Here is an 18,704-nt window from a genome sequence, read left to right on the forward strand (position 1 = left end):
ATCCTAAAGTCAAACAGTATTAGTGTCTATGTCCTATAAACCATTATTCTATGGTAGCACAGAACATACTAAATAATATTCTATTCCTCGAAAGTTTGCACCACTGGCTTTATAGCATAAACATATAATAATCACTGAGAATCCCTGAAATCCAACCTTGGCCTACTGACCTGGCACCACTCCATTGGTGGCAATGGCACTCATGGAGATAGCAGTCAACATTGTCTGTAGAGAAAGAGAAAGGAGAAGATTGTTATATTGTAACGATGACATTTCTGTACTACTTTCCTATCTGTGGACTGAACTCAGAACACTAATCAAACATTTAACTATTGCTACTTTTATAGAGGGAATCGCCTGTCATAACTAGTGGTATGAAAATTAGATGATGTGATCCATCTAATTATACTAGTCACACTACTAATATCTGGATTATTCTGGTAAAATGCCCCTACGCCATAATCAGTGGGATAGGTACTGTTAAGAACCACTAATCTCACTCTCGATCTCCTAGTTAAACAGAAAATAAAGCATAACATACTCAAAAGGAATAACTATGGAAACAACTTGGAAAATAGATTAGAACCTGACTAAAGACTAGCTACAATACCAAGAAAAATACCCACTGAGAAAGGGAACTAATGAAGACCTTTGAGCACATAATAACTGTATATTAAAAACATTACCTGGTAGCACAGTATAGAATGGACTGCAGATAGGGAGTAGCTGGAGGCAGAGTGATCGGTTAGTATACTACTATAATAGTTCAGTGAGAGGTAAAAACTACAGTGGTGATAATGGGAATAAAAAAGAAAAGTTGAATATAGGAGATTTCAGAGAGAGAATGGATTAGCCTTGGTAGCTGATTAGATGTGAGAGGCAATCAAGGAGCCAAATATGGCCTTGCAGTTTCAAGCCTTAGAAACCGAAAAAAAGAAAATGGTGGTACCATTAATTTTAAGTTATTAATGATATGGGCTATGTCTGCTTAACTGATTTTGTATAGTACTCAGCTGAGCATAATGCACAGGGAGGGTATAATGGTGATAGCAATAAAAGAAGACAGTGGAAAACTATAATAAAATTGATAGAAGTGGGCTAGAATACATAAATAGGAGGAGTTTAAATTAAAGGGAAATCAGAATGCTCTCAGTATAGTGGAGAGAAGACCTAGAAACACCTGAATTTTAAAGGAAGGAATAAAGGACTTCAGAACAAAACAAAACCAAAAAACCTCAAATACCCCTCACCCCCCAAATAACTCTGTTTTGTTTCTCAATATATATTGCAGTACATTACAGCTCAAATGGTTTGGATTCTGAATTCTTTGAAGACAGGGACTTTATCTTCTACTCCAGTTGAAGTCTTGCTTCATAACTTCTAGTACATCATATAATATATAACAAGCAGCAAATAACAGGCACTAAATAACTGAAAATCCTTCAGATTTTTATATCAAAGTAATCTCTCCTGTTGAGATCATGAGTCTTTCCCTAGTATTCTTTGTTTTATTCCCAAAGAGCTCAAGTGCATATATTCTTGAGAACTTGCAATGTTCTAGGTGATCTCCCAGGAGCCAATGCACGACTTACACAGCAGCAGCAGATAAGGACAATTGCAAAGGCCTGAAGAACACCAGCTGTGCCCACCACCCATGTAAGACGTAGAAAGAGGATCACTCCAAAAATATTTTGTAGACATGGGAGGTAGACACCCATGAAGGTACCCATCTGGGGGGTCTGGAAAGAAAAATGTTGACAGAAGAAAAGATTATATAGTCAGCCATAAGAGATGCTTATTCTTTTATATAAAAACTTGCTCCCTAACTACTATATTCACCTCAAGGCAGAGGTTATAAGTTTAAGCAGTATCATTGAAAATAAACATATAAAATCTCCATCTTATACATTTTATCACCATACTTTTATTGTTCCTAGAGTTATACATTTTTGCTTTACATAGGTTTCCACACATTTTTATTATACATATGCATGTGAACACAAATAAACTTTTAAGTGTGTCCCCAACAATTTAAAATTTTCTGTTCTTCAAAGCTGTTTTCTCTATTTAAAAACAGACTAAGAACTTGACGGAATTCCTTCAGAATTTGGCATAAATTCTTCACAGTAGTTGATAAATAAAGCAGATGGTAAAATGAGGATCTGAAGATTGTTTTGACCCTTTTCAAAGAGCTGAACTACCAGAATGCTAAATTCTATAGTCTCATATTTTCATTTTGAGACAAACTGATACTTGGTCTTTAAAAAACTCAACAACTTCACAACAGATGGCATGGGCAGACGGACATGGATGCTCTTCTCTTAGAGTGTTCTTCCGTCTCCCTGGAATGCTCTTCTCTCTCATGGCTCACATCAGTTAGGTCTCTGCTCAAACATCACTTTGTCAGAAGCTGTCTAAAGTAGCAAGCCCCTCCACCCCAGTCTCTTGCCAGTCTCAGTCTCTTTACCCTGCTTAAATTTTTGTTAAGGTATTTATCAACTCTTACTATGTTACATATTTTAACACAGTTAAAAAGCTTAAGAGCTGTCTCCTCACATTAGAATTTAGACTGCATGACAACCAGGACACTGTACATTCCGTTTGTGCTGTGATCCCAATGTCCAGAACAGTGCTTGACATATATCAAGAATTTAATAAATAGTTACTGAACATACAGTGATGCTCTGGATATTTCCTCCTTTTTTATATATGGGGCTCTTTTTATTTACCCCTGTTATTCTTAGGCCTTACCTTGGTGGGCTTCTTTTTCCCTTCAGTGATGTTTTCTGCCTCTTCATGTTCCTTTGCTCCTTGTGTCAGATTAGTGTAATTGGCCATGCGATTGAGGAGAGAAGACACCTTTGGTCTGGTGTCCATTTCTTCCTATAAAGCCAGAAATATAGAAGAAATGAATTATGATGGACACTGAAAATAAGCATCAAAATAACCTCTCTTCCAGAATCCTGCAAAGTAAATAAGAAAATATTTCATAGGTAAATATTTTAAGAAAATTTATCAATGAGACTTTATTTTCCTCCCACATGAAAAGAGCACATATAAAGGCAACATCAATCTTTATAAAATTATTTTTTTTTAACAGACAAAAACTGAATATATTTGTGGCATATAACTTAATGTTTTGATGCATGTATACATTATGGAATGACTAAAATCAAACTAATTAACATATCAGTCACTTCTAATATTTATTTTTTTTGTGGTGACACCATTTAAAATTTACCGTCTTAGCAATTTTCAAGTATACATTATTTTTAATTATAGTCAACATGCTGTGCAATAGATCTCAAAAACTTATTCCTCCTGTCTAACTGAAACTTTGTACTCCACGGCTATCTCCCTATTTCCTCCCTGCATTCCCTCCTCCTCCTTGTTCCCCTGGCTAACTACTGTTCTACTTTCTGCTTCTATGAGTTTGACTTTTTTAGATTCCACTTATAGGTGAGAACATGCTGTATTTGTCTTTCTGTGTCTGGCTTAATTCACTAAACAGTGTCTTCCAGGTTCATCCATGTTCTTGCAAATGACAGGATTTCCTTCTTTTTTAAGGCTGAATAGTATTCCAGTGTGTGTGTGTGTGCGTGTGCCATTTTATTTGCTCATTCATCCGTTGATGGACATTTAGGGTGATTCCATATCTTGGCTACTGTGAACAATGCTGCAATGAACATGGGACTGTAGATATCTCTTTGACATACTAATTTTATTTCTTTCAGACATATACCCAGTAGTGGAATTGCTGGATCATATGGTAGTTTTATCTTTAATTTTTTTGAGGAACCTCCATGCTGTTTTCCCCTTACAAAATACTTAAATGAAAACTTTTATTACTCTTTCATTTAAGTTTTCTTAAATGAAAACTTTTATTACTCTTTTATTGTAGATAAACTTACAAAATTACTGGCCTGTATATAACCTAGTAAAGAACATTGGAAATATGATCCTTCAGTGCCTTCTTTTTTTGGTTACTAACATTTATGGTTATTATTTATTGGCACAAAGCATGGACAGGTTGAGCAAAAACTTTTGTGAGTGAACTAAATCTCAGACCTTTGCTTGAAGGTCTGACAGAAATTATTGTTTAAAAAAATAGGCACATTGAGAAAAAAGGCAATTGTATCATTGCCCAAAGCCAGATAAAGGTAGTGCTGGAATAAACCAGGCTCCTTATAACAACCTGGTCACAGATGCCATCAGAGTCCATGTTGTCTTAGTCAGACAGACATATAGGTCCTCTTCAATATACTAAGTGAAATAAGCCAGGCAGAGAAAGACATACCATATGACTTCATGTTAAATTTAAAAGAAGTAAAGAGCAGTATGGTGGTTAACAGAGGCTGGAGGTGGGGGGAGAGATGGGAGATGCTAGTCATAGGATGCAAAATTTCAGTTAGAAATAGAAATAAGTTTTTGAGATCTACTGTACAGCATGGTGATTATACTGTATATTTCAAAACTGCTAAGAAAGTAAAATTCAAATATTTTCCACAAAAAATAAGTATATGAGGTGATGGATATGTTAATTGGCTTGATTTAATCATTACACAACATACACATATATAAAAGTATCACATTTTACCCCATCACATTTTACCCCATAAATATATACAATTATTATTTGTCAATTGCAACAAAAAGACATACAGGTCTTCTTAATCTGGCAGCCTGCTTTCTATAGTGATTTTTGTTAAGTTAGTTCTAAGCTGAATAATAGTCTTCTCAAATATAGGGTGGAGAAATACACTGCTTTATACTTAGAAGGAAGATAATTCCAATGAAAACATTTAAATCATAGCTGAGTTAGATTGCAAGGTTCTCTATACACCAGAGAAATTAACCCTTCTCTTCCTTACTTCACAGAAATTTGATTTAATGGCTAATCACTATAATTAGATTATATGGACAAAGTTAACTACAATGACATTACAACAATAACTAACGTATTTTCTTTAGTTATTAAATTATCCAGCTTGTACTATTTTAAAACTAAATGGGACAGAAAACGGCTATCTTGAATTCTCTGTTCTTGAAGTCTCTAATTTTTTTCCCAAATATTACCTCAAAGAGTGCCAAGTTTTTATCAAAATATTCATCTCCTTCTTCATAATTAGAATTACTGAGATAAGCATTTCGAGCTTTCTTATGCCCATCATCTGGGAAAAAAAAATAAACCAAGTTAGTTTCTCATTGGTACTGAAGAAACAACAGCATCGAATAACTGTATGTTGCCACCAAATAACTGTATGTGTATTAATAGAACCCATTTTCATATTCAGATTTAATCTAAGAGTGGTAGAACTAGCACTGCTTGGAGAATACAGTCTCCTCTCCAGCAGGAGCAAAAACAAATCTCTAAGAAGTAAACATGGATCATTCCTTTTCTAAACAATACAAAGACCTCTGGAGACACTGTTCTTTTCTGATTACAGACTGTAGAGACCTTACTCATAAAGTTACGCAAATCTAGGATTGGAAAAAAAAAAAAAAGAATATTTATTGAGTACCTACTCAGTACGTATACTATGTTAGACATGCGCAATTTTACACAATATTGTTGTTCATAATCGCAGTAGAAGTTTTCTGCCTCCAGGGCTGTCCCAATCTTTGTAAATTATATTAGGTCATTTACTAAGTATTTTTTTTGTACGAACCCTTCCACATATTTCTTTTATGTTAAAAGAGGCACCTGACAGGAATTTAGTGAACGAGTTAGGAAGAAAAAAAGAAAAAGAGACTGGGTCCTTAAGACAGCAGAGTCTGTGTTATCTATAGAGTCTGTTAATGTATATATAATTACACAGTCTGATAAAAGAGAAGAGAGAAAATAAAAAATTATATAAACACTCTTAAGAACTAAGATTTTCAATACTGAGGGAATAAATACCAATATAAAAATTTTTAAAAATTATCTAAAACCTAATAACCTTAAATATATAAGATGAGCTTGGGAAATAGCCAACGAGCTATCAAAATGACTGGGTCACATCAAAGGACATAAGATCCAACCTGCAGGGATTCCCAATGACCAACAATGGGATAATATGAGCACAAAAAATAAATAATACAAATGAACTGAAATGCAAACATATGAAATATCTAATATGATATTTTAAAAAATTAGTCACCTTTGCATAGTTGTTAAAGAAACAACACATAACTGAAAAAATGATAAATGAACTGGCTAGCAGCCAAGAAAAAAAAAAAAGGGAACGAATCAAACAATTATCCAGCCTTTCTTGTGCCAACTGTATTTCAGAGTAACCCCACAGTTAAAGAAAATTTCTTCATTATAGATGCTTCCTAGCCAATTAATGATAGATGGAATGATAAGATTAGAAAAAAAACCCCACCAGTTTGCAACCTCTAACGAAATAATGAATCTAGGCAATGATCATCAATAGCTGTTAAAACCATTAGGTGAAAGGCTGAGGCAGAACTTTACAATAAATGGATCATGTTGATCTGCAACCTGCTGACCAATCTTAACATCACTGAAAGTGACACAGCACAATCTCCTACTATAATACAATGAAAACTATACCATACAATCTATGATGTTTTCTTACCAAAAGAATAAAAATTAAATTTAATCAAGCCTCTAAATCTAACTACCAGTTCACAGAAAACACAAAGGAGGAACATATTAAACATTACCACAAGGATATAATCGCCAAATTCAGAATGTGGGAAACTCTACATGACAAAAAATCTGATTTCTTCAGAAAATAAATGGCATAAAGAAAAAAAGGTGAACTCATAGATTAAAAGAGACTTGAAAGACACAGACATATCAACCAATTGCAAGGTATGAATCTTGTTAGGATTCTGACTCAAATGAATCACATGTAAAAAGACAATTTTGAAACAATCAGAGAAATCTGAATATATACTAGTTATTTTTTTAAAAAGTTAAGTAAAATCATATAATGTCTGGAATTTTCTTTAAAATAGTCCAGGAAAAAATTAGGGAGCCTTGAAAATAGATTTGCAACATTGTCAAAGTTGGGTGACAGGTTCATGGAGGTTCATTATGCCATTCTACTTTTCTGTGCCTTTGACATTTTCTATAATAGTTATAAAAAGAAAGGAAAATGTTATTAATTTTTCTCTAATGGCTCCAGAAAATTCTAAAGAGGACAACACACTTTAAAATCATCACCAGTTCTGAGTAATTAATTTATTCAATTAATTCAACAAATATTTAGTAAATTCCTATGACGTGCTGAGTACTGTTCTAAGTCCTGGGGGTATAGCAGTGGACAAGACAGTTAACGACCCTGCTTTCACTGTGCATATACTGAAGTCACAGAAGACAGAAAAAAAAAAAAAAGACATTTCAAGCAGTAGTAAGTTCAGTGAAGAAAATGAAACAGGTGCTGGGATAGACTGTGACTGGGGAGGGGAAGGACAACTTCAAATAAGATCATCGATGTGCTGACAAGCAGGCTCTCTAGAATTAAAATCAACCAACAAACCTCTTATTTGTAGTCTTTGCCAATTTCTGTGGTATAAATACTCACACATGGTCAATTTTAAACTACTAATGTGAAGACACTGAACATGATTTGAGGAAGAGATGCACACAATTGGCTCCTCTGAGCTAATATGAGCTGGCTGCAGCACACCCCTGGCAGGGAATAGTCATTTTAAAAGATCCTAAGGCAGAGACAATCTTAGTAAATTCATAAAACACAAAGAATATTATGGGTGAAATAGAGTGAGGAGAGGAAAGAGTAATTAGGAAGACAGGAAGGAGACAGACCATGTAGTCAGCAAACAAATAGTTCTTCCAAATCCATTTATTGAATAGTCACTCCTTTTCTGATTGACCTATTCTAGATAATAACAACATGATGGTGGTTAGTGCAGGGGAGACAATGATATCAGAGTGTGCTAATATTCTATATTTTGGGGGCATGAATAATACAGACAGTATTTTTTTTTAAGAAGAGATTATAAAGAAGCAGGAAAAGTGGGACAAACTGAAATAATTTAGGATGGCACAATGGTTCAAATATATTGATAGTACCAATAATTATAATAATGTAAATAGACAAATTCACTGGTTAAAATAGGTAGGTTGACAGACTGGATTAAATAACAAAATCAAGACATATTGTTTATAAGAGATATAAGGATATGCGAAAGCTGAAAGTCGAGGAAATAGATATATTAGGCAAATACTAACCAAAAGAAAGCTGATATAATTTTATTAATATCAGATAAATTTGTCTTTCAGGGAAAAACTACTAGGGATTAAAGGGTACCACATAATAACAAAAGGTTTAATTCACTACGAAGGCATAACAATTTTAAACATACATTTATTGCCTGTTTACTATTTCTTTTTTTTTTGGCAGCTGGCTGGTACATGAATCCAAACCCATGACCTTGGTGTTACCAGCACCATGCTCTCCCAAGGGAGCTACTTGGCCACCCCCTTAGTTAACCTATTTCTGTGTAAATTACCCCCAAATTAAGTGGCTTACACAATACACATTTATTATCTCACAATTTGAGCTGGATTTTCAAAAATCTAACAATCTGTCTTTTTAACTGTTAAGTTTACTCCATCAACCTTAGCAAGTGATTTATCTGGAGTGGGTTCTACCATCATTTTATTTGTTCTTCTTTCTCTATGATTCATTTTCTCTTTTTCTGTCTCTCTCTTAGGAATTTTTGGGTTTTCCTTTGTTCCATTTTTTCCCTCTAGTTTCTGCATTCTATTTCTACTCTTTTAGCAATTATCTTTGAGATTTTACCATGTATATTACTTAAAACAAATTGTTAAATGCCTGAACAAAAGCTTGACATCCTCCTAAACACAAAGACTTTTGAACACTGGACTTCCAATTCTTTCTTCCTAAACCTAATACTGCTGTCCAGTATTTCCAGTAGTCTTTTTTTTTTTTAACTCCACACATAAAATACTAAAATTAATTTATAGAGACAACATTGATTTGGTCTAAGTACATGTTTTCCATTTCATTTATTCAATACTTTTGGTTGCATTTCAGACTTCTTGTCTTCTGGGATCATTTTCCTTTTTCTTGAGGTACATTCCTCAGAATTCTTTTAAAAGAAAGTTTCTCAAATTCAGCACTATGAAATATTGAACCAAATAATTATTTGTTGTGGGGGACTGTCCTGTGCATTGTAGGATGTTTAAGAGCATCCTTGGCCTCTACTCATTAGATGCCAGTAGAACCTCCAATAGTGACAACCAAAAATGTCTTCAAACATTTCTAAACTTCCCCCCGGTGGGGGAGCAAAATAGCCCCACTCTTTGAAAACTACCACTTTAGAGCAAGCCTGGTGGTGAAGAATGTCCTCAGCTTTTGTTTACTTACAGTTGTTTTTATTTTGTCCTCATTCCTGAGTATTTTGCTAAGTACAATTTTAGGTTAATAAAATTTTTGTGCATACTTATGTCTTTCTGGCTTCTGTTTTGCTGTTGAGAATTCTGCCATTCTCTTGTTCTTTTGATGATCTGTCCTTTTTCTCTGGCCGCTTTCAAGATCTTTTCTTAGATGTTCTGCAGTCTCATTAAGATACATCTGGATGTCTTTTTTTGTTCATAAAATCTCTTCATCTGTTTCTAATCTACTATTTAACCTCTTCATTTTTTTATATTAATAATTATATATTTTTCTTTTCTAGAAGTTACATTTGTTTTTCTTCTCTCTAGTTTTTTCTTTCCTGAGTAGTTTGCTCACCTTTGTAACTGCATCCTAACTGATTTAAACATTTAATAGAGTGTTGTATCCCAAACTCAAGACCACTTCATCCTTCTTGAGAGTCATGGGAGTAAGAGTTCCAGCTTCAACATACTACCTCCCTGCTATTCAATAATCTCACAATAGTGTTGCTGTAAAAAAAAAAAATCTGGCCTATAAAAAAAAAAAATCTGGCCTGAGGATAATCCTGCCCCATTCTGCAGCCTACTGACCAAGCCATCTCCTAGTAGCTCTGGCTCCCCTTGCTGCAACCCTGGCACCTCTATGCTTGGACCTCACTAGTCTCAAGTTTCAGGTGAAATCACCTTAACGTTCATACACTCTGGTCCTGGCTGTTTCTGGCTCGGCTTCTATTTGTCTGCTTGCTTTATTTTTTGGATGGCAGAAGAATGTCCCTGGAAACTTTGTTTATATTTTATGAGACCAATGATGTCCCCAAGATTGTCCTATTCAAGGTTTACTTGTTGTGGTGGTGTGGAATGGGAGCATTCCTGTCAATCACGACTCACGACAGTAACGGAAGGTCAAGGCTTTCCACGCAAGGAATGAAGCTCTCATCACGCATGATTATACTGAAAGGCATGAGATTAGGAGTGGTTATAAGGAAAGGCACAAATCAATTCTTGGCCTGAATATCTCAGTGGGAAACCATGCTGCTTTAGAGTACAGCCTTCAGATGTTTGGGTCACTACTGTGAACCCAGGAAATACCAGATGGAATGGAACTTCTAGAATTTCTAAATAACAAAGTCTTTACTCTGCAGGAACTAAGAAGCAAATCTACATCCCAGGGTGCTTTTAGGATTATCCAGAATGTTAAGAAGACTCTCTTGGAGGATACCCACTGAGACTGGCCTCAGTAATGCTTTGAATTAAACAGCCCAGCAGATCACTACCATGTTTCTCTTTTCTCATTTTACTGTTCAAATAATGCTATTACTGGAAAACTTATTGGTGTTCCATTGCATAATTCAAATGAAACCTGGTAGGAATACCATTTGTTCTACTGAATTCAGATTTCTGTTTTTATGTATACTTTTTTTAAAACAGAAAAAAAGGTATACTAAATGTCTTGCTCTTTATGAAAACTTTATGGTTGTGGTGCTATCATTCCTGTAATGTTGCTTTTATCAATTATTTCTTATACTATAGTTTGGCCCCAAGATAAATCTCAAATTACTCCGTTAGCCTCCTGAACTTGTCAAATGACCTTTGCTGGTCTGAGCTAGGCAGAAGGAGAGCAGTAAGTACATTTAATTTCCCTTGGTATAGGTTTGGGTTTGAACTAAGCGACTAAGTGAACACAAGATTTTCTCAAATGCTATAAATTATGTTTTCTATCTTATACTTAGTTTGAATCAGAAGTCAGAGAGACACACATCATGACTGGTTGCTATATCTCTTAAATCTACAGCTTTCCCTTTTTTTCCTTGTAATTTATTTGTGGAAGAAACCATGTCATTTTTTCTGGAGAGTTTCTGATGGTCTGGATTTTGATGATGGCATCCATGTGATGTTGTTTAACACGTTGTTCTGTTTTTTGTAATTCCTATAAATTGGTAGTTAAGTCTAGAGGCTTGATCACATTCAGTACTGTATTAGTCAGGGTTCTCCAAAGAGACAGAATCAATAAGATATAATTATATGAGAGCGATTTATTAGGGAAATTAGCTCATGCGACTGTGAAGAAAAGTCCCACGGTAGGCCGTCTATAAACTGGATGCTGGTAGCATGGTTCAGTCCAAGTTCAAAGGCCTCAAAACCAGGGAAGCTGATGGAGTCCTTGGTGTAAGTCCTGGAACCTAAAAGCTAGTGTCTCAAGCTCTGATGTCCACGGACAGGGAGAGAAGAGTGTATCTTAGCTCCAGCAGATCGAAAACTTCACCTTTTTCCTCGGTCTTTTGTTTTCTCTGGAACCCCAGCAGATTGGATGGTTCCTACCCACACTGAGGGTGGGTCTTTTCTACCCAGTCCACTCAGACTCTTGTACTGATTTCTGCTGGAAACACCCTCACAGACACACCTAAAAAAAATAGCTTTACCAGGTTTCTCAGCATTCCTTCATCTAACCAAGTTGACACCTAGAATTTCCTTCACAAGTACTTTTAGGAGGGAGGGAGGAAAACTACTTCACAGTGGTACTGTAATCTTCTATCAGGAGGTACATGTCATCTGGTTGTCTCTCCTTTTGAGATATTACAAACTGTTGATGATTAATGCTTAGATCCATTAATTTATGAGGAGTTTAAAATGTCATTATCATTCTATTATTTTTCCTTGACTTATTAGCTGAAGTACTTCTATAGACATTCCTTTAATCTATTTGGTTACCCACTGGTACAGTTAAAAGTAAGACAAACACTTCATTCTTTCCCTTTATTGACCAGTTCTCAGAATAAGGAATTAGTTCACTAGAATACTCCAATTGAGACCAATTAATTTTTTTAAATCATGAATTTAAATTTTTATTAAATCATGAATTTAAATCATGAATTTAAACTTTTATTAAGTCATGAATTTAAATACTGCGAATGTTTCAAATCAAATGCTTTTTCTATATCTATTAAGATGATTATATGATGTTTCTTCTTTAATCTGTTAACATTGTAAATTATATGAACTGATTTTCAATGTTAAACCAACCATGTATTTCCAGTAGAAGCCCAATTTAATGATAAGGGTATTTAAAAATATATATTGCTTGATTCAGACTGCAAATATTTTGTTTAGAATTGTATATATGTTCATAAATAAGACTGGCCTCCACCTCCTTTTTTCAGATTGTCATTGTTAAGTACTGGTATCAAGGTTATGAAAGCCTCACTGAGTTGGGTAGTGTTTACTTGGTTTTCTATTCCCTGACAGAGACTGTAGAAGACTAGATCTTTCCTTAAATGTCTGACAAAACTTCTTATAAAATTGACAGGACCCGCTGCTTGTTTGCTTGCTTTCTAAAATTTTTTAGGTTGGAAATTATACATACACATGCACACAGGAAAAATTTAAGAAATCCTAAATGTACAGTTTGATTCATTATTACAATAGCAGTTTCAGTCTCCCATAAATCTCCTCAGCCTGACACTGAATTTTACAGGAGACATGATGAGTCAGACAGAACAGTAGATACATTAAAATAACTGTGCCCTATTAACAGAAAAAACATTTAGAAGGTTTGGAAGATACTACTATAAATCCGATACAGCAGGAAAGTTCTGAAAGGGGCTACTGTAAGCAGGCAAGGCAATCGAACCAGTTTTTCACTTACTAGGTCAAATTATCCTAAATGAAGTTTGTAGAGAGAGCTGGAAGATTTTTTTTTTTCTTTTTTTTTTAGAACATAGTTGATTGTACATATCTATGGGGATATCAACACCTGTGTGCAATATGTGATGCTCAGATCAGGAAAATTAGTATATGCAACATTATACAACGTAATCATTTTTTGTGGCCCTTTACCAATTCCTTCCTTAAATGCCCCCCGTTGCCCACCTCTGGTTACCTCAGTTCTGTTTTCTCCATTTGAAAGTTCAATTAATTATTGTGATTCTTGTGCCTTTCTCTCTTTTTAAAAATGTTTATTTTTTAGTTCCCACCAAAGTGAGGACATGCAGTATTTCTCTTTCTGTGCCTGGCTTATTTCATTTACCATAAGTTTCTCTAAGTTCATCCATATTGCTGCTAATGGCAGTATTTCATTCCTTTTTATGGCAGAGTAGTATTCCATTGTGTACGTATACCACATTTTTCTTATCCAGTCATCTGCTGATGGTCATTTAGGTTGGTTCCAACTCTTGGCTATTGTAAATAGAGCTGTGATAAACATGGGGGTGCAGGTATACCTTCAACATGATGATTTCCATTTCTCTGGGTATATACCCAACTGTGGAAATGCTGGATCATATGGCAGTTATATCTGTAGCTGTTTTAGGAACCTCCATACTGTTTTCTATAATGACTGCACAAATTTACAGTCTCATCAACAGTGTAGGAGGGTTCCCCTTTCTCTGCATCCTCACCAGCATTTGTTTTTCTCTGCCTTTTTGATAATAGCCAGTCTGAGGTGAGATGATATCTCAGTGTGGTTTTGATTCGCATTTTCCTGATGCCAAGTGATGTTGAGCATTTTTTCATGTGTCTGTTGGCCATTTATATATCTTCTTTGAGAAATGCCTATTCAGCTCCTTTGCCCATTTTTTAAATTGGGTTATTTGTTTTTTACTGTTAAGTTGTTTGAGTTCTTTGTATAATCTGGATATTAATCCTTTGTTGGATGCATAGACTGCAAATATATTCTCCCACTCTACATTTTCACTCTATTAATTGTTTCTTTTGCTGTACAGAACCTTTTTAGTTTGATATAATCCCATTTGTTTATTTTTCCTTTTGTTGCCTGTGTTTTGGGGGTCATATTCAAAAAGTCTTTGCCCAGTCCTACTTCCTGAAGTGTTTCTCCTATGTTTTTCAAAGGAGTTTTATAGTTTCACATCTTATATTTAAGTCTTTAATCCATTTTGACTTGACTTGGTATATGGCAAGAGGTACAGGTCTAGTTTCATTCTTCTACATATGGATGGAGCTGGGAAGATTTTAATTCAAGCTACCAATGCATTTACAGAGGTTAGAAAATGTTACCAAAAAAAATCATCTTTCAGTCTTCCGCAAACTCAGGGTTTTTTTTTTTTTTTTAATAAACCAGCCTTTTAAGATTTTGAGGCTGGGGCCGGCCCCGTGGCCCACTCGGGAGAGTGTGGCACTGGTAGTGCCGAAGCCACGGGTTCGGATCCTTTATAGGGATGGCTGGTGCACTCACTGGCTGAGCGTGGTACAGACGATCCCCTTACCGGTCCAAATAAATAAATAAATAAATAAATAAATAAATTAAATAAATAAATAAATAAATAAATAAATAAAATTTTGAGGCTGTAGCTAAAACAAAGATATTTAGGACAGGAGACAGAAGACAGTAGTTCTTTAGAGCATGAGAAAAAAGGAAAATGTAATCTGATCTAATAAACCCAGGAGAGAGAGAACTTAGGGTAAGCAGGATAAAATTACCTGAAAATCTGGCCAGAAGACTCTGGATAAATCCTGAGGTTTGTTAAAAATTGAATGCAATTTAGGTTGCCAAATGAGATTAGTATCTGAAGTAGTATCTGTGCAAATACTGTCAGGATTTTTGGCTAATACAAAGAGAAGTGATCATTCACATCATATACTATTTCTTTTAGCCTATAATTCTCCCAGTATCTTCTACTATAGAGCTTAATTGGGAACAAAATCCAGCTTAGTAATAATGAAACTGTACCAACTCCCAACTGTCCATTTCATTAGCTATGTCCTTCCACACCTCCATTTTACATGTGTTCCTGGTGAGATAATTACTCTCAAACTTCTCTGCCTGTCATGTATGTATCAGGGATGTAAGCAAGTCAATAGTTTAGTGGGAAAGATGTGCTTTTCATGGTCTGGCAAAATCTATCAATGAAATCTTAACCATTCCTGATCCAAATATGAAATTTTTGTATAGAGAAGACTAATTTTGAGCAATGTAAATAAGCTGTCCAATATAAAAGTATAAAAAACAGAATAGTGAAAGCCCCAATACCACAAGGCCAGGACCCTGGTGATCAGATTTCTATGTTTAGAATAGTATTTGCTTAACAAATACTTATGAGTGTCTAGGGTGCCAGGTACTGTTCTAGCACATAAACTCACTCAAAAGAACGAGAGTTAAGATTTTAATAACTCAAGGACTCTTCTAAATCCTTAACATAGAAAGCAAAAAAGAAGTACCAAGTTTCTTCAACTAGTACTCTAAAGCTTTTTATAAACAAACAAGTCATATCAACTACTTTCTCTATTTTGGACTTTTTTATAGGTTATATTTTCCACAGCTGCTCTACACATATTCAAACAGCTAAAAGTTCAGCAATATACAAATAAAAATAAACCTCAGATCAAAAGACACACACAAAATGGCTATTAATATATTAAAAGGTCCGTAACTTCATTCATAACTAAAGAAGTATAAATAAAAACTAGAGTTTCTACTTTCATCTATTAGGTTAAAAAAAATGTTAAGATTGATAATACCTACTTTTAATGACAGGAAGCCAAGCATTCCTCCACACCCCTTATTGGTGGGAATTTAAATTGATGTATCTTTTTGAAAATGTGCATACCCTTTGAGTGAGGAACTGCACTGTTAGGATATTTATCCTACAAATATACTGGCAATGAGAACGCAGGGATATAAGTAGAAGATGTTCATTGCAACATAATTTGTAACCTGGAAACAACTTAAATGATCATAAATAGGAAACTGGCAGAGTAAATCTATAGTGTAGGAGCACACTGAAATATACTATTGTGCCACAAACAGGAATGATGCAGATCTTTAAAAAACTGATAACGAGATGTCCAAGAAAAAAATGATAATTAAAAAAAGACAGTCTGTATAACAGAACAGATCATAAGAATATAACCTCATTGACTAAAAAAAAAGTCATGTATAATACAAAAATTTATAATTAAAAATTTCTGGAAGAATTCCCAAGCAAGTATTTGGGGTAATGGAAGTGAGGCAGCAGGGAGGAGATACTTCAAAGGACTTTCACTTTCTTTAAATATACCATTTGAATTCTCTGAATTCCTTACCAGAGTATGTTTTTAGTATTTTGAAAATTTATCAGTTCTGAGATCTGATGAAATTCTTGTCAAATTACAAGCTTATTTCAATTTAAATAAGTGATCCTAGAGAAAATCAATTCACTTCCAAATCTGGTTTCACAGATAAAGAACTATAATACCAATTTCTATGGATTGTTTAAGGCCATGCTATCTATAAAGTACTTTCAGTAACTAAAAGAAAAGTGATCAAAAGAACAAGAAAAATAATAAGGGAAAAGTAGCTGCAAAGTCCAAATTATTATAGAGTATTATAATACCTTCTTTTCAAAATTATCTTGGAAATAAGAAGTTCTAGTTTTTTGTTTTTTTTTTTTAACTACGGACCATGTAAAATTACTTTTTTAGATAACTAAATTGAGTCTTAGCAATCAATTACAGAAGTAGTTTCCTAAAACTTACCAAGTTGGGAACAGAAACAGCAGGAAAAAAGTTGAGTGAAAAGTAGAAACGGAGGGGATAGAAAATAAAATTAGAGAAGAGTGTAATGTCTGTTAGTATAAACGGGAAAAAGATGATTTTAGAAGGAGTCAATCCCCGCAGTAATACTATACCTAACAGCTGGCTGTGTTCCCCTGTGATGGAGCTCTGACTCGGGTCTGAAAAACAAACAGTTGAAAAGAAAAGAAAAAATGAATGATCAAAACAAATAATTCCTTAAAAATAAGCAACAAAAGTCAACCAATGAAATATGCAAAAACTTAAAAAAAATAGAAACATTAATGAAAGGATAATAAAAATATAATAAACTATTGTAAAAAATGATAACATCTCTCAAAAAGTTAAGCATAGAATTACCACATGACCCTGCAATTCCACTCTTAGATATATACACACAAAAGAACTGAAAACAGGGACTCACACAGATACTTGTACAACAAAGTTTATAGCAGCATTACTCATAAAAGCCAAAAGGTGGAAACAACCCATGTCTTCCGATAGATGAACAACTAAACAAAATGTGGTGTACAAACACACACACACATATACATATATGCAGAGAAGAATTTTATTCGGGTATAAAAAGGAATTAAATTCTGATACATGCTACTACATGGATGAACCTTTAAAACATTATGTTAAGGGAAATAAAGCCAGACACCAAAGGACAAATATATGATTCCATTTATATGTAAAATCGAGAAAAGGCAAATTTACAGAAACAGAAAGTAGATTAAAGGTTACTAGGGGCTGGGTGTAGTGGGGTAAGGGGCATTACTGCTTAATGAGTACAGTCATGCACTGCTTAATGGTATACATTCCAAGAAATGTATCCTTTGGCGATTTCGTCATTGTGTGAACATCAGAGTGTACTTACACAAACTTAGATGGTACAACCTACTACATACTTAGGCTATCATATAGCCACAGTTATATATGCAGTCCGATGTTGACTGAAACTTTGTTAGGCGGTGCATGATTGTACAGAGTTTCTGTGTGGGGTTATGAGAAATTTTGCAGATAGTGGTAATGACTGCACAACATTGTGAATATAATTAATGCCATTGAATTGGACACTTAAAATGGTGAAATGGTAAATTTTGTGTCATATATAATTTACCACAAGAAAGTAAATAAAAAAATAATAATCACACAAATTTAACCAAGCAATAACAGTCCCATAAAGGCAAAGGATGGTTCAGTGCCTATGGCATGAGTTACATTTTCTCTTTAATTACAAAGGAGCATATGGCCAAAGTAGCTCAAAGTCAAGACATAAATAAAGCACCCATTACTATGAGCAGATATATTCTGATTTGACTTTAAGATAAAATGACTAAACTGGCTTTTATAAATATCTATTGCTTCAGTAATCTGAAATAAAATTGGCAATAAACCAAGTTCCTAATGCAAGAGATATTGACAATCGCCATTTAACAATCAACCACTTGCTTATTTTAAAGACCTGAAAAACATTAAGTGCTAAATATGGAAAAGACCCTGAGCTCCACTTTCCTCAAAGATTAAATCTCTTGAAATTCCAAGGATTACATCTGGCTTCCTTGAATGTGTCTCAGAATAAAAATAATTTTAGACTGGGGTTCTGTGAACAAAAGGAAAAAAGTTACATCTTTATTTTTACTAACCTCTTACTGAACTTTAGCATTTTCTTCAATTATAATGTAGGTAACAAATTACAGAAAAGTACCTATGATATTGTCAACAATAAATATCAGATACTTTCATATCATGATTGCTGTTTAGACAAAATCCAAATAATATTTTCCATGGTCCATATAAAAGTGTACTTCAAAAGTTCATA

General features: G+C 34.3%; 1 protein-coding gene across 1 annotated transcript in view; it reads right to left on the reverse strand.

Moving 5' to 3' along the window:
- SLC12A6 (solute carrier family 12 member 6) overlaps positions 1 to 18,704 on the reverse strand; it is an 87,285-nt gene that overhangs the window by 32,839 nt on the left and 35,742 nt on the right. The window contains exons 2-6 of the mRNA XM_063091879.1: positions 16,996 to 17,040; positions 5,077 to 5,171; positions 2,752 to 2,883; positions 1,593 to 1,739; positions 171 to 225 (exon numbers count right to left, since the gene is read on the reverse strand). Of these exons, the coding sequence (XP_062947949.1) occupies positions 171 to 225; positions 1,593 to 1,739; positions 2,752 to 2,883; positions 5,077 to 5,171; positions 16,996 to 17,040 (474 nt within the window). The remainder of the gene's footprint in view (positions 1 to 170; positions 226 to 1,592; positions 1,740 to 2,751; positions 2,884 to 5,076; positions 5,172 to 16,995; positions 17,041 to 18,704) is intronic.

Source organism: Cynocephalus volans, chromosome 3, assembly GCF_027409185.1.
Source record: "Cynocephalus volans isolate mCynVol1 chromosome 3, mCynVol1.pri, whole genome shotgun sequence".
Classification (NCBI taxonomy): Eukaryota; Metazoa; Chordata; class Mammalia; order Dermoptera; family Cynocephalidae; genus Cynocephalus; species Cynocephalus volans.